Below are 15,707 nucleotides of genomic sequence, written 5' to 3'. Positions count from 1 at the left end.
AATCCCTGTCCACAAAGGTATCCCTGTGTGTGTGCATATATATATATATATATATATATATATATATATATATACATGCATACATATATTTTTTTAATACAAAATACATGCAAGTTCAGATCGACATATATATATTTGAAACGCAAGTTCAGATCAACACATGCTTTAGTTACATGTTTAGGCAAAAAAGAGTTTGAAACCATGGCTTTGTTTGCTCTTATTAGTCCTGAATCATCGGACGTGGCCCATCATGGAGTTTGGAACAGAGGCTTTGGTTATTACAAAAAACTAGCTTAGAATTCCGTACGATATACGATATATATTTATTTTTTAATAATATTTTTATCAATTAAAATTTTAATATAATATAAAAGATACCATGGATGGTATCAAATGTTTTAAATAAAAATATAAATATTTATAAATATTTAAAATATATAATATTCAAAAAATATTTTATTTTATTTAACTATTCTATTCTATTTATTTTATATATATTTTAAATTTATGTTAATTTTGAGATATAAAAAAGTTATGTTTCTTAAGATTATATTTCCTAAGTCACCTACCGTAATTTTCATCAGGGTACTCCCATCTTCAGTAGAAAGACAAGGCATGGAATAGACCGTGTAAGTATGTGCTTAAAATTTTTTCACCCACCTGAAATACTTTCATTGAGGAACAATCACTATTAATAATTAACTTGAATATTAAAAGTTTGAAAATTCTTAAATATTATAAGGTGCATCGAACTTTCTCAGCCAATTCCCTCTCTCTCTCTCTCTCGCATTCTCTCAGACTGACCCCGACCATCGCCATGGCTTCCCCAAAGCCGTCACCACCCTCGCCGGTCGACAGCCACGACGCCACCTCTCGCCCGCTCTCCCTCCACCATCCTCCGCGAAGGCTCTGTCCTAGATCCCATGAGGGGAATGGTCGTCGCTCGAGGTCTTCTTGCCTGCCGCAACGATCGCATCCGCATCCTCGGCCCCTCCCCGGACCTCCTCCGTGAATTCTCTCCCCTTGCCAACGACGTCCTCGACCTCCATGGCCACTTCATCCTTCCCGGTCTGAACCCCCCTTCATCCTCCCCGATTCAATTTTAAAATGTCATCCCTTTCTCATCTAATTCCCTCTCTCTCTCTCTCGCATTCTCTCGGACCGACCCCAGCCATCGCCATAGTTTTCCCAAAGCTGCCACCACCCTCGCCAGTCGATAGCCACGACGCTGTCCCTCACCCGCTCTCCCTCCACCGTCCTCCATGGAGGCTCTGTCCCAAATCCTGTGAGGGAAACGGCCATTGCTCGAGTCTTCTTGTCTGCCGAGTCCAGACCTCCACTCAAAATAATTAAAATAATTATATAATTATATTTTATACATAATGTGTATTATAAGTTATTGCACAAATCTTGTAAAGATCCAATGATCCTCACTCCATGAAGCTTCTTCCTAAATCCATCGTTGACAGTATTATTTGTCTATCACCATTGTTACTAATGATAATAATATTTTCGAGCTTGAGATGAAAAAAAATACAAACATCATATTTTTAAATTAATTAATAATATATTTATACTTGTAAAATTTTTATATATAAGCACCATCATAAAATCTGAGCCATTGTCTAAACTTTCCCGTTGAGCCGCTCTAAACCTCTCAACTTATCTGATTGAGACTCTTGAATGGAAAAAATAGACGAAGCATCGGACACTCCCTCTAATCATACAATCCAAATCTCCTGATCCTCTCCAAAAACCATCAAATAGATCGCCTCCAAACCCGAACCAAAATAAACGATTTACCTTGTGAAGTGCATTGAAAATAGAAGATGATGAATGAAAACAGAAAAATATAGAATAGGCTGTTTTATGTAGGTAGTCTGTAGCCTAGCTTGATGCTATCATCCGATTAAATTTGTCGGGCATATCTCTACCAAAAGGTATAATAACTCCATTCTCCATCATGCCGTCGACTCTCTCCAGCTTAAACATATCATACTTTAATTTCCTTCACTATCCTAACAGTGGTTTGACTTCATTATTCACGCCCACTAATTGTGCATTCCGTCAAGCAACTGGCACTCATTCCACCTACTTTCGAACAGGCCAGCTCAAGTAACTTCCTTTATTTGTTTTATTTATTTGACACCATAATGTTCATCTTAACATCCCAACTCGCCTTTGGTGAAAGAAAAATACAACCCCCCTCTCGTCTCTCTCTCAACAATGTTCACCATCCTCCGCTCCCATCCCCACGGTGCCTCCTCCTCCTCCTCTATCTCCTCTCCGTCACCATCACTAACGCCGCCACTCTACTCCTTCTCATCGTCGTCGGTGTGGAAGCACGCCATGAACCGCGCTTTGCGCATGGCAATCCCATGAGCATTGCAGCTCGATGACTGCTCGATCAGCATCGTAGCTGAGACGGCTTCAGCTCCGATGGGGTCCAGGGGATCGGGGGCTAGGGATGAGGAGGAAGGGCGGTGTAGATGCGCCAAAGGCCGAGTGCGATGGTGAGGATGGCAAACCGTGTCCCACAGCCTCATGATGCTGTCGTTAAACACTGTATCATCTTGGTAACGGTACCACCTCAGGTCCCTACTGTTCCTCACCATCCTCCGCTCCCATCCCTACGATGCCTCCTCTTCCTCCTCTATCTCCTCTCTGTCACCGTCACTGGTGCCATGCTTCTTCTCATCGCTGTCGTTGTCGGCGTGAAAGCATGCCATGAACTGCGCTTCAGGCGTGGCAATTCCATCAGCATTGCTGCTTACTGGCACCGCAGCCGACATGATCCAGCCTGTTTCCGTCGCACTGATCTGATTTCAAAATGTTATCCCTGTATTGCTGTCATGTGGCGGACGGAGGCTTCTCTGTTGAGAGGCCTCCGTTTATGTTTATAAATGTTAGATTCAATTACTTGAAACTCTCCCAGGGAAATACCCTTTCTATTTTTTTTTTTTAAATAAAGACTACTGACTTTGCCACTAAAAAAAGTCCGCTGACCACACCAAAACAAAATTCCACTGACATTGGTGCGAAAGAACAATTTCATTACCTTATTTTCCCTTGTTGTCTAAAATGTTCAAATACCGGATGCTTGGAAATTCCACCTGTCCTGCTTTTTTTTTTCCCCCCCTTTTTGTGAGTCAAACCATTAAGCACCAAAAAATTTTTTTCTCAAAATTTTTTTTCTGAGAGTAAAATTTTGATATATTTAATTAATAATTTATTAAAGAGCAACTTATATTTGATTAAGCACTTATTTTTTTTAAAAATTATATAGAATACTTATTATATCCTTAATAAATATAAAATCATACATTTTGCTCCTAAATTTTATATAATTAATAATATTATATTTATATTAATATAAAAATAATATTAAGATATTATAATATAATATTAGATAATAATAATTTATTTTATTAATTTAATATTAATATATGTTATATTATGTTAATACAATATTAATAAATTTATTTTAATATAATAAATCTATTAATATCTTAATATATATAATATTTATATTAATATAATACTATATTAATATTAATAAAAATATTATATTATTTTAAATATTAAAATATAATAAATATTATAATATTAATTTAATATTATATTATATCTATTCAGTATTTCATCCTAACAATCTATGATATTTTATAAAATCTTAGCTATATATCTTAAAAAAATATTTAAAATAAAAATAAATATCACCACTTTTCATCCTATATATAGAAGTGTCGAAATCTATACCATCTCTATGGATTTTCACTTTTCATGAAATATGAAAAGTAATTTTTTTTATTTTTTTTATTCCCTTTCCTCTTAAAATTTCAATCAAATAAAAAATCTACTCTCAACTTTTTAAAAACTACCTTTTTCCTCCTTCACTTCCCGCTAACCAAACGAGTCCTAAAGATTTGGAGGGCCAAATCTGACCGCATCAATCGTACATTTTTTTGATGAAGATATAAGTTGTGCTTTTTACTTTGACCTTGAGATACACCTGCAATGCCCCAACGGATGTAACCAGAAACAAGGGATAAGACCAGAGAAAAATGGAACCGACAGAGTCCCGTTTTCGTCAGAAAAAACTAATCCATGAATGCTACCTGGTTAAATCCCGCTTGATGGCAACGCAAACATAGACAGAAAAGACTGCTACCTCGGCGGCACATGATGGCTACTTTTAATAACTTGTTCCATCCCCAACACGCCTCTGGTAGCAGCAAACCAGATCTCAAGTGGGTGGCAAGTCCACTGCTTTAACATTGCCATTTGATACAATAATCTCAGGATAGAAACTTCGGCTCGTTAAAAAAGGCTGTTGGTCTTGTAACCCATCATTTAACTCCTATTTATTACTAATAAGCCATATTCATATAGCAGACGACGATCCATGCTTCATGCTCATGATGAAGGAAAGCAGAGGACCAAAGAGTATATCATCTAGTTGGATCCAAATTTATCTAATAACAAATGTTTTTATAATTAAATGTTTAGTGAGAGGCCTTTTCTTCATTGAGATTCTACAGCAGTTGAAGTTCTATATCCGTCCATGAAATGCGTACATCAATTTAAATAACAGAATTTCCAATACCATCACCTTTTTCTCCGATACCTCTTTTCTTTAGTTTACAGCAGAACCAGCCAGCTTGTCAAGGAACTTGTTCACCGTGTATATCACCGAACTCCTCTAACGGCTGGATTAGAAGTTTCGGTAAGTTTACATCTTTCTGCTTGGCCAGGAACGGAATGACCTCCCTGATTTGGCAAGATAATCCTGATTAGTATCTCTAGAACATGTTCACATATTTTTGCTCGAGGTGACGAGTGTCATTGCAGTTCTCTTACCTAAGTATAATGTTTCTCTGATTTTTTACATTACGGCAACAGCAAAAGCATGCTGACTTTTCCAGCTCTAAATTGCCCGTCCAGAGCCTGCAAAGGTTGCTTAGAATTGTAGTTAAGACCAGGTGTAAGAAAACACCGGCAACAAAAAGACTTCAATTAGCAAGGCCCTTTTCAACTGTCATCAATTTAAAACAAACGAGTGCATTAACTAAAGGTGCTGCTTGACAATAAAAGGAAAAATTTCAGGGCCTTCCAATTTCCCTGGTGTTAATTTCCACAATCGAAATGATTGTTAGCTGAATCTGTCTCCCACCCCACTCTCCCTTCCACACAAGCGCGCACATGCGCACATCAAACAGAATGAGAAAAAGAAAAGAGGGGGTGGGAGGCAATAATGCTGCCTGATCTAAAGTAATTTACACTGAGAAGTCAGACTACTTGAGGAACAGATAAGCTAGAGTAACAAATTTTCTGTTGTTATCAACCACCTTCACCCTTTCTCCATACCTGGAAGATTACTAGTGATTTTTCAGTTGGTTAATCCAATCTGCTACCCTCTCTCCATCCCTCCCCTTGGAAGATAAAATATTTCCTCATCAAGAGGCTCAGAATATGATCATACCTCAATGTAGAGATTGTTGAGCTTTATCTTCCTCTAGCAACAGATGAACAATAGATTTCACCACTTCATTGTTGACAAAGGTAGCCCTCTGAAATAAGGGTAAGCAAAAGGAAATTAAACCATATCAAATTTTAAGTCCAGAGTGCATCATGAGAACAATGACAACTGCCTATACTACAAACACCATGATTATCATCATATATCAAACTAAGCAGTGTAACAGACATTACACTTGACTTGCAAAAATTATGCTCGAGTTCATAAATAATGTTACTCTTGCTTCACAAATTATAACCACAATCACATCCAAATATTTTTCCATAAAACAAATATTAGAGGTGTGTCATTAAGAAATGCAAAAGACAGAATGTGTTGAAGTATTTGATATTAATATGACAAGCTGGATGATTTGGCTTACCATTTCAATATCTATGACGACAGGTGGCATAACAACTGAACCAACCTAAAGCACAAGCCTATGACAAGGATGCTTTTTTTTTTTTTTGGTAAGGTATGACAAGGGTGTTTAAACAGAAAGTCTAATCACAAGTAACATATAAGACAAACTTCCTATGGAAGTCATGGAGTAAAGAATGGAACTTGATGATGGATTTTACAGATCATAAGAAACATAGAATAGATTACAAGAGAAGGAAATTAAGCTTGGGCAAGGAAAGAACTTTAAGTATTTGTGAGAGAGTGAAAATATTCTAAGATATGAGTCAGCTTTTAGCTGCAGCTACCAACAACCTTGTCCATTTATCAAAGAGATATTTTCCCAATGTTATTTGCAGATGGTGAAGGGGCCGATAAGGTTAGTCATAGCAGGGGGAAATGCCAAATTCGAAATGTTGAATGAGCCTATTCCCTTTAGGCTTGTACAGTATAAGATATGCATTGCTTTTATGCTATCCATAAACATTCCTTTAATGTTCATGAATAAATAGGTAGTTGTTTAAGGAATCCATGCAGAATACATGTGCACCCTTTCCATGGAGTTCTATTTATAAGACATGAGTTCTTTGTAATTGTCTCTGTTTGTCATAACAAGCACTAACACTGCCACTTACTCATCAATTATATGGTATTAGAGAGCTATGTTACAATTACCCAAGGCTATTTTATGTTTGTACTCTCATCTCTATTTGTCTCTGTTTGCAACTGTATGTTTGTAATTGTTTGCATTCTAAACCTAGTGTGAGATACAACCACACATCATTGATTTCCACAACTTGGATTAATCATAATATGCCACTTCCTGCACACAACCTTTATTACCCACTTTGGGAGCCTGTCAAAATCTGATGATTCATTATTGACAAATTATAGCAGCGTTCACATTATCAAATAAGATGGTACCTATCCAAAGCAGCATTAAAGCACATTAAAGCAGCCTACCTATCCACAGATTGAAGCAGATTAAACATTAGGGGCTACCTATACACAGATTTTCATTAGCAAATCTGCCTATCCACAGACAGATTTAACCAGATTTTCTTTCAATTAGCAAATAGATTCTGCTAGTACAACTCATTAGGGGCTACCTAATGAGTTCACTGTCAGATTAAAGCAGATTGAACATTAGGGCTATCTATCCACAGATTTTCATTAGCAAAGCAGCCTACCTGCAGTCAGATTTAACCAGATTTTCTTTCAATTAGCAAATAGATTCGGTACAACTCATTTTACTCATGTCGACTACCAAAAGAACTGATACTCTTTTAGTTCATTTTTTACTATACATGGGCATTGGGCCGTGCCTCGCACAGCCCGGCCCAGGCCCATCAGGCCACAGTCCAAACGGGTCATGCCAGGCACGGCCCGTTTACTCTGAACCCCAGCCTGGCATGGCCCTAGGCCTGAGGTCTGGCGATGGGCCTGGGTCCAAACGGGTCGTGCCAGGCACAGCCCCTTTATCCTGAACCCCATCCTGGCATGGCCCTAGGCCCGAGCTCTGGCGGGCCGTGCTAGGCACGGCCCGTGGCCAGTCAGGCCCGTGGGCCTGATGGGTAGGATGCGGGCCTGATGGGTGGCCCTTTTCTTTTCTTTAAAAAAAAAAAAAATCAGCCCAAACGGGCCGTGCCAGGCACGCCCGTTTAGCACCGTCACGGGCCGTGCCTGGCACGACCCGTTTAATGCCATTACGGGCCAAGCCCGGCCCGTAACGGCTAAATCTTTTTTTTGTTTGTTTTTTGGGTTGATAACGGCTATTTTTAGACTTTTTATCATTTTAAGCCCCCTATAAAACGGTTAATTTAAGGGGTATTTTGGAAAAATGAAAATATTAAATTCCTATAAATACCCTCCTCTTCTTCCATTTTCACCACATCAAATCAACTCTCCTTTCCTTCTCTACTACTACTTTTTTTTAGCAATATTTAGCAAATTTCAATATTTAGCAATTAGCAAGTGTTCAAGTGCTATACAAGAGAAAGATTAGTCCATCTATTAGAGTCTTGGAGATCTTTGTTGAGATCCTGAAGAGTGAGGAGCACAAGAGGAAGTTCACAAGTCTTCGCCTACGACCTATCTCTACTCAATTTCTTTGTTTGGTAAATTTTTTTTATTTGCATAACTTCTATTTAGATATGGCTATCTTTTGGTGAGAGTTATTTTGACATTTTCTCGATTTCAAAGGACGAAAAAACTACTATTCCTGCTCCCTCTGAAACCAATACTGAAGGTCAAGGCTCTGTCTCTTCTTTCCGTAAGAGAACTAGTGCCGTATGGAATGACTTTGAAAGAGTTATGGTAGATGGAGTTTTAAAAGCAAAATATAAAAAATGTGCCAATTGTATAGTTGTGCTAGTACTGGAGGAACTGGCCATTTGAAGAGATATCAAGAGAGCCATATTATAAGTGATGCTTATCTTCAAAGCACCTTTAATATACAGGAAGGTAGTCTTGTAGGTAGTTTTACATATAATCATGAAAATCAAAGAAAAATATTGGTCAAATGGACTGTTAAGGATGAATTATCTTTTAGCTTATATGAGCTTTTTAATTTTGAAGAGTATGTTCAGTTAGCCCTACAATCCGTTTACAGAAGAACTAGTAAATGTACATTTAGAAAAATACATAGGACTAATTTTTTAGCAATGAAACAAAATTTAATTGGAACTCTCTCTGTCGTAAATTCAAAAGTATCATTAATTTTTGATATTTGGATAGCATTTGTAGGTAGTTATTGTTTTATTGCTGTTACTGCTCATTATATTGATAATGATTGGCTATTAAATAAACGTATTCTTACTTTTCGTGCTTTTGATTTTTCACATTCGGAGTAACAAATTTTTAACGCTATTTATCAAATTGCATGTACATATGGTATTCATAAAAAAATTTTCTATTATTTTTGATAATACATCTAATAATAATTCTGCTGTTAGATTATTGAAAGACTCATTGCATTCTATTCTAAATGAAAATTTATTGCAGATTAGATGTGCATGTCATATTTTAAATCTCTCTGTTCAATCTGGCATGGATATGGTTCAAGATCTTATTCTGAAAATTAGAAATATAATTTTTTTTATTCAAACTTCAAGAGCAAGACTTCAAAAATTTAGGCAAACGTGTATAGATCATGGTAAATATTTTAAAAAATTTAAACTTGATGTAGTTACTCATTGAAACTCGACATATACAATGATACATGATGCATATCCATATAAAAATTTATTAAGTGCGTATATTAATAATCATGGATTAGGTTTTATATTGATTGAAACTGATTGGAATAAAGATAAAATTTTGAAAAAAAATTTAGTTAGTTTATATAATGCCACTGAAATTCTTTCTGGTGTTTATTATCCAACCTCTTATGTATTTTTACACGAACATATCTTATTAGTCAAAAATTTGCACAACATAGATATGATGATATTTTAGAGCCTATTATTTATGAAATGAAATCTAAATGAAATGAGTATTGAGACAGAATATATCCTATGCATAACTTAGTTGTTGTATTTGATCCACGTGTTCAATTAAATGGTATTTTGATTTTACTTGATGTACATTGTGAAAACATGAATCAAGATCCTGAACCCGCTAAAGCTGAAGTAAACCAACTTCTTCATAATATTTATACTTTATATGATGATAAGATTCGTGGATCTAGTGCTTCTCATCCACAAACCTTCATCTCTTCTTCTAGTACTTCTCGTTTATTATCTGTTTTCTCATTCATTATACATAGGAGACATACACATGCTTCCTCAAATTCATCTTCATCTTCATCTTTAAGTAGTGAACTTGAATTTTATTTACGCAATAATCTTCAATCTGCATATGATGAAAATCAAATAGAAAATCTTGATGTGTTAGCATGGTGGAAAAGTATTAAAAATCAATATCCTATAATATCCGCTGTTGCACGTGATATCTTAGCTATGCTGATGTCCACAGTAACATCGGAATCTACTTTTAATACAGGTCGATGAGTTTTAGACGAAAAGAGTAGAATGACCGGCGAAACAATTGAGATGCTGCTCCACTTCAAAGATTGATTGGATGCCGAAGCAAGACTTTAAGATAAAGGTGAATATAATACAACATCCGATGACGACGATGACACAAACACTACTGACGATCAGTAAAATTTTTAATTATTAATTTCTCATATTTGTAACTTTTTAGATTTATTTTTTAATTATTGAGATAAGTCACCTCAATTTCTTCTCTCTTCATTGTATTCGGAGGTCAGGCTTAGCCCCCCTCCCTCTCTTGTACCATTTTGATTGTTATTAATAAATCAGTAGGGATCCACGCCAAACCCCCACCATTACAAGGTAGTTTTTTATTTTTACAAAAAAAATTCCACATCTATTTTTAATTTTACTCCTTAACTCTTTTATAATTTATAAAAAAATTATATTTTTTAAATTCAAAAAAAAGGGCCGAGCCTGGCTTGGACCAGGCCTGGACCGTGCCGTATCGTGCCTAGCCCACCGGCCGTACCAGCCTAGGCCCCTATGGGCTGTGGGCCGCAAACCCTCAGCCTAGCCCGGCCCCTTCTAAGGGGCCGTGCTTGGCACGGCCCGTTACTGTAGCTAACGGGCCGTGCCTAGCATGGCCCATTTCGTGCCGGGCCGAGCCATGTAATGGGCAGCCCGGCCCATTGCCATGTCTATTTTGTACTTCCCCCTTAAAGCCTCATTTTAAGTTAATCCTAGTTCGAGAAAGTAACATTTATTTAATCAAGTTCATTTGTGATTCAGACAAGCTTGAAGTCTGAGCTTACTATTTACGCTTTGATCGGAACAAAATAAGTAGCACTTTTTTTTTTTGTAATGAAGATCTCCATTATTTTCTGTTTATGGAATTTTTCAGCTTAGTCTCACTTCTGATGCTAGATCCATTTTGGCTAATCCTTGTTTGTCCATATCTCTTGAAGCATGTGCTCATCTATACGAACCTTTATTAGCTTAGTTTCTGCTTTTTTTCTCATTTTTCTTCTATCAATGCACCAAGTGCTGCATACCATCTTCTTTTTGGGTTTTCAATTCTTTCTTATCAATGGATGTTATTTTTAATTTTATGAAATCGTTAGTTACAAGATCTGTTTTAAGACCTAGAGTTTTAGCTTGGAAGACAGGTCCCTAAACCTTTAGAGGTTGATCATGAAATTCTTTAATTTCTTTCCTCCCATATTTGTTAAGATTCGAGGACTTCTATGAATCAAATGTCAAGTTTAACAGTGAATATGCATATGTGCTAATGTTGGGACTTAACCAACTAGGCATTCACTTTCGATGAACCCTCCAACATGGCCTCAAAACATAATTTTTGCAGCAGTTTGATTGACTGAATTCAGTCAAAAACTGTTAATATTAAAGATGCCAAATGTTCTGGACAAAGCTTATATCCCATAAACAGAAACCAACCATAGAAACAACAGAATTAGTTAGGACAGTATAGGTCCAAAGGGAAACCATTCAATACTCAGATTTCAAAAGGGGGAAAAAAACTTGCAGTATTCCTGATATTTGAAAAAAAAAAAAAAATCTAAAAGAAGTGAGACTCAATAGGTTTAAATGTGAAACAAGGATGTGGATATAGATATTTGATCAGCAAATACATGAAGTCATGAACTGTATAAATGTCATAGCAATATATCAATTTCAACCAGGTAGAAGCTCTACCAGTTGGATGCAAAGATACTGAAAAAAAAACGACTAAGATTCTCCAGCTAATTGTAATGTTCAAGTTCTAGATACAAGATTCACTACTTCCATAAATAATAAATACCGCTACTTCTATCTGAAGCATTAAAGAATGCCACATGATCAATGGTGAGACCAGATGTTGCAGGAGTCCAAAAAAAAAACCCAATAAAGAAAATTGCCATCGGCAGCAGAGTTTACGACATCTGTTTCAGTACCTGTACCAGTTACCCTACAGGTACAGTGTCAGCACAGTCCAGTTCTCGGTAGTGACACTCAGTACAAGGGATGTATCATGCATCCGTTCCCTACCACTATGAGTCACTGCCCCAGTATGGACTGGTACAGTCCAGTACTGCAAACCATGTTTGGCAGGATCCTTTATTATTCTGACAGGACTATTATTGATCATATGAAATTTACAAAGAGAAAAGAAAAGAAAGTGGCCACATACCTCTGGCTTGCTGATAAGTTCCTTTAGAACAGCATGGAGCGTCACGCGGAGTTCCTTAAAAAGAACAGCAATCTGTGCTGGGGCAGTAAGTTTTAACCAGCCGTCTATAATGACCAGTCCTGTCTGCAATAGAAATTCAAACCTGTCATGGCTAGGCCAAAATCAACAGATTAGCAGTCCCAAGAAACAGATCTCGATTAAAGTCGGAAACTTTTCTAAAGATGTTTTGCCTTCTAGTTTAACAAATCTTCTTGCCAAGTCAATATACCAACCAAAATTTCCACAAAACTTTTTTTTTTTTGAGAAAAAAAAAACATATAAATGCTTTTAAAACTTTTAGAATGATATTCAAGCTAGCATATATACTGAATTTGGATGACATTATACATATAAACAAGATACATTGAATATAAACTGCATTTACTTAATCTTTGCATATAGAAAGAACTTGACAATGCGCACAAGGCAGTCCATCAATGTAGCTGCATCAAGTTTGACTCCTAGTAGAAAGGCAGCATGCTGCTTGCTGGATATTTGACTAGATGATCATACTAAGATCATGACAACACCTAAGTATGGGAGTCAAAGGACCAGGATGGCCTCAATTTGGCCAGGACAAAAATCTTATGCCCCAGCTTGGCTTGGCCAAAGCCCAATTTTGACCCATATCAGATAGTTGGGCCTAACCTTGGCTGACCTATAAACCACAAGTCCACATTGAGACTTTTCCCAGCTTCTTAGCAAGAAGGGAAGGACAGCTACCAGTGAGATTTGTAGTTAAGAACCTAGCAATTCAATGCTCTCTTTTGCACCACCACCCTATACAACCACTAGAGTCACCACTGGAACCTAATGTCACCACCACCCTCCACCCTCTCTGCATGTGAACACAAATCACACCTAGTGGGCACCACCAACTGCATCTTGACCATCTTCATAGTCACTGGGTCATCCTCTTTGTCATCCTTTCATCATCACCAAAGAAGTCAGTAGTCACTATCTTCTTTGCCCTCCCAAGCGATGCCACTCAAGGTCGAGTTTGCTACTATCACAAGCAAGGTTTGCTACCTACATTTGTCAAACCTGAAACTTTGGCAGCCAGCCCAAGCCTAGCCCGAACTTTGTATGCCGACCAACCTAAACACGACATTATAACCTTAATCTTTTAGTCTTCCCCTCCATCACTCTTAACACCTAACTCCTTTGCTATCCAATATCTCCATTCCAACCTATGCCCCACATATTTGCCTCCACTCGCCTTTGGCCTTCTTCCCTCTCCTCACATTCACTAGTATTTGGCTCGATCTCCATTTTTCATTGGTGATCTCCAACTATCTATGCTTGACCTAGCTTGCCATGAAGGCATAGACCAACCACCTACCACTTTGGTTGCACTCCCCATCTCAGGCTTCCCTCTCTAATAGGTTTCTTCCCCTCTTTTCCTATTTTCTTGTCTTGCTTCCTCACTCCCATCCCCTCCTTTCCTCCATTAGATCTCCGGTCACTAGGTTGCTTTGAACATTGCAAAATCCTTGATGACTTTAGATCATGACTTCGAATGTCAGTATCAGATCTTATACTAGTTTTCTACCAGAACCGTACCAACACGCTGTGGTACCGGTGCCAAAAAACTACTAGAATGGTACAGTACAATTTGTACCATCCTATCCTAGTGCTATTTTAGACTCACCATGACACCATCAATTCAAGTAGAAACTTTAGATCTAGAATTCAATTTCAAGGTGCATGGTGAAACCCACCATTCATGGTGGCAAGGATAATAGCTAAGATTCCCTTCTCTTTTGACCTTCTCTCTCCAATGCACCATCCCTCACCAATTTTGTTGCCTTGTTCTTGATTACCAAGTCAACCCAACCTAACCTGCCACACACTAACCAAAGCTCAAACCCCAATTTTGAATTTCTAGCTCTCATCAAGCTTGAGATAGGAGCATCAAGTTAGAGGTCCATTTGTGGTTTGCACACAGGCTTTTGCATCTGGCTTTTGACCCAACCTACCTACATGAGTTGCGCCCCTAATTATTCATTTTCAAAAATAGAGACAATGGCATGCCTTGATGATAATGATTTATATTAGCTATTAGCTTCATCATACATCAAAGCATGTTAAGAGAATGTCTCATCAAAGGTCAGATGTTTTCCATTTGATGAAACTTTTGATATAGGTATCTTTAGAGAAGAGCCAATGCACTTCCATTTGCTGGCTTTAGTATTGCAACATTTCAACGCTGTACAAGATGATTCTTTATCTAGATCCTAGATATGGATAGGACACTTTTCTATTCTTTTATGACTCTAAATCTGAAAGCCTCTCTTGATTTTAAGATGTCAAATTTCCAAATCATCTACCTACCCTTTTAGTTCCTATATTACTCGTTGAGCTTGTTTGTTCACAAGGCCTTCTACCAAAAGAGGAAAACTCGTGCCTGAAAGTAGAAAATAACCTAATTGTTGAGATTTTGTTTTGGTTATCCAAAGATTCTTCCACAAAATACAGCCCTTATTTTTATACAAACCTATAGAAATCAAACCATTTGTGTAAAATCAGTCTTGTTAATTAGTCAAGTTCTAATAGTCTACAGGCATAAACAAAAGCAACAATTGCATATGCAAAGTACATGCCTTAACTTAGCAGAGATAGGCAACATGAACCACTCTGCACACAATATGAGGCAACAAACATGTCCAAAGTTAACACTATCAGTATTGTAGACAGTAATGAAGATGTCACCTGATGTTGGATAACCATGGAGCCACCAAACAGAAGAATAGAGTAAGGAGAGATGATGGTAGTATCTCGAAGGAACACCTTGCTGGTCTCAACCTATGAAAGAAAAATAAATATAACTGAAACTGTAGTTGTTCGCAACCCAGCCTATTCCTAATTTCTTGGATTTAGGACCACAATGTGGAATATTAAGAAATGCAAAAGTTATGAGCTACCACAAAGATATAAAGCCGACATGAAAAAATTAATCCTGTCAATCAGAAATATAAGCATTTCTAAATTTTTCATCTAAATGACAACACCTTTTTTTCTTTTAGAAAAAAGTTATACTGCAGAAGTTCCATGCAAAAATGAAATAGTGTAAAACTGAAAATAATGGCTAGTCTTTTAAATTATAATATTATGTGACTTTGCAATCATATAGGAACTTAACATGAGATATGCATGTAACTAACTAAAAACCTTGGTTCATATAACAGCAGCAGGAAGACACCAACATCAGAAGAAATTTAAGGTCGAGCAATTGCATCTAATTGGGATTTGTCAAACTCTTCAGTGATCATGTTGCTTGGAAGTCCTCAAACAGAATACAGCCTGAAGTTTTCAGTGCAACTTGGGGCATTTGTCTGCCAAAAATTTCACAGAAACCGAATTTCCAATAGCAAAGCTAATTCTAGATTGCAAATACGACTAGGAAGTAAATCTAAAACATACTATTCAATTACAAAGAATATTGTGGAAATTGTCTAAGCTAATTGTAGGTCTAAAACAACTTACTAAAAAAAACAAAGGAAGAAGCTGCAAGTGCAGTTTTTCTTATTAAATATTAGGGCCAAACAGGGAACTGATCCAAGCC

General features: G+C 37.0%; 1 protein-coding gene across 2 annotated transcripts in view; it reads right to left on the bottom strand.

Moving 5' to 3' along the window:
* Positions 1-4,470: 4,470 nt before the first annotated feature.
* The window catches only part of LOC105051879 (DExH-box ATP-dependent RNA helicase DExH7, chloroplastic), a 60,764-nt gene continuing 49,527 nt past the window's right edge, over positions 4,471-15,707 (bottom strand). Inside the window, exons 31-35 of one of the 2 annotated variants that reach the window (XM_019852890.2) lie at positions 14,855-14,947; positions 12,104-12,226; positions 5,483-5,570; positions 4,861-4,947; positions 4,471-4,770 (exon numbers count right to left, since the gene is read on the bottom strand). In XM_019852890.2, the coding sequence (XP_019708449.1) occupies positions 5,484-5,570; positions 12,104-12,226; positions 14,855-14,947 (303 nt within the window). In that variant the 3' untranslated portion in view covers positions 4,471-4,770; positions 4,861-4,947; position 5,483. Of the gene's footprint in view, positions 4,771-4,860; positions 4,948-5,482; positions 5,571-12,103; positions 12,227-14,854; positions 14,948-15,707 lie in introns of those variants that run through there. The other variant, XM_019852894.2, reaches the window with a different exon arrangement.

Source organism: Elaeis guineensis, chromosome 9 (assembly GCF_000442705.2).
Source record: "Elaeis guineensis isolate ETL-2024a chromosome 9, EG11, whole genome shotgun sequence".
NCBI classification, from domain to species: Eukaryota; Viridiplantae; Streptophyta; class Magnoliopsida; order Arecales; family Arecaceae; genus Elaeis; species Elaeis guineensis.
This window is presented reverse-complemented; position numbering and strand designations above follow the sequence as displayed.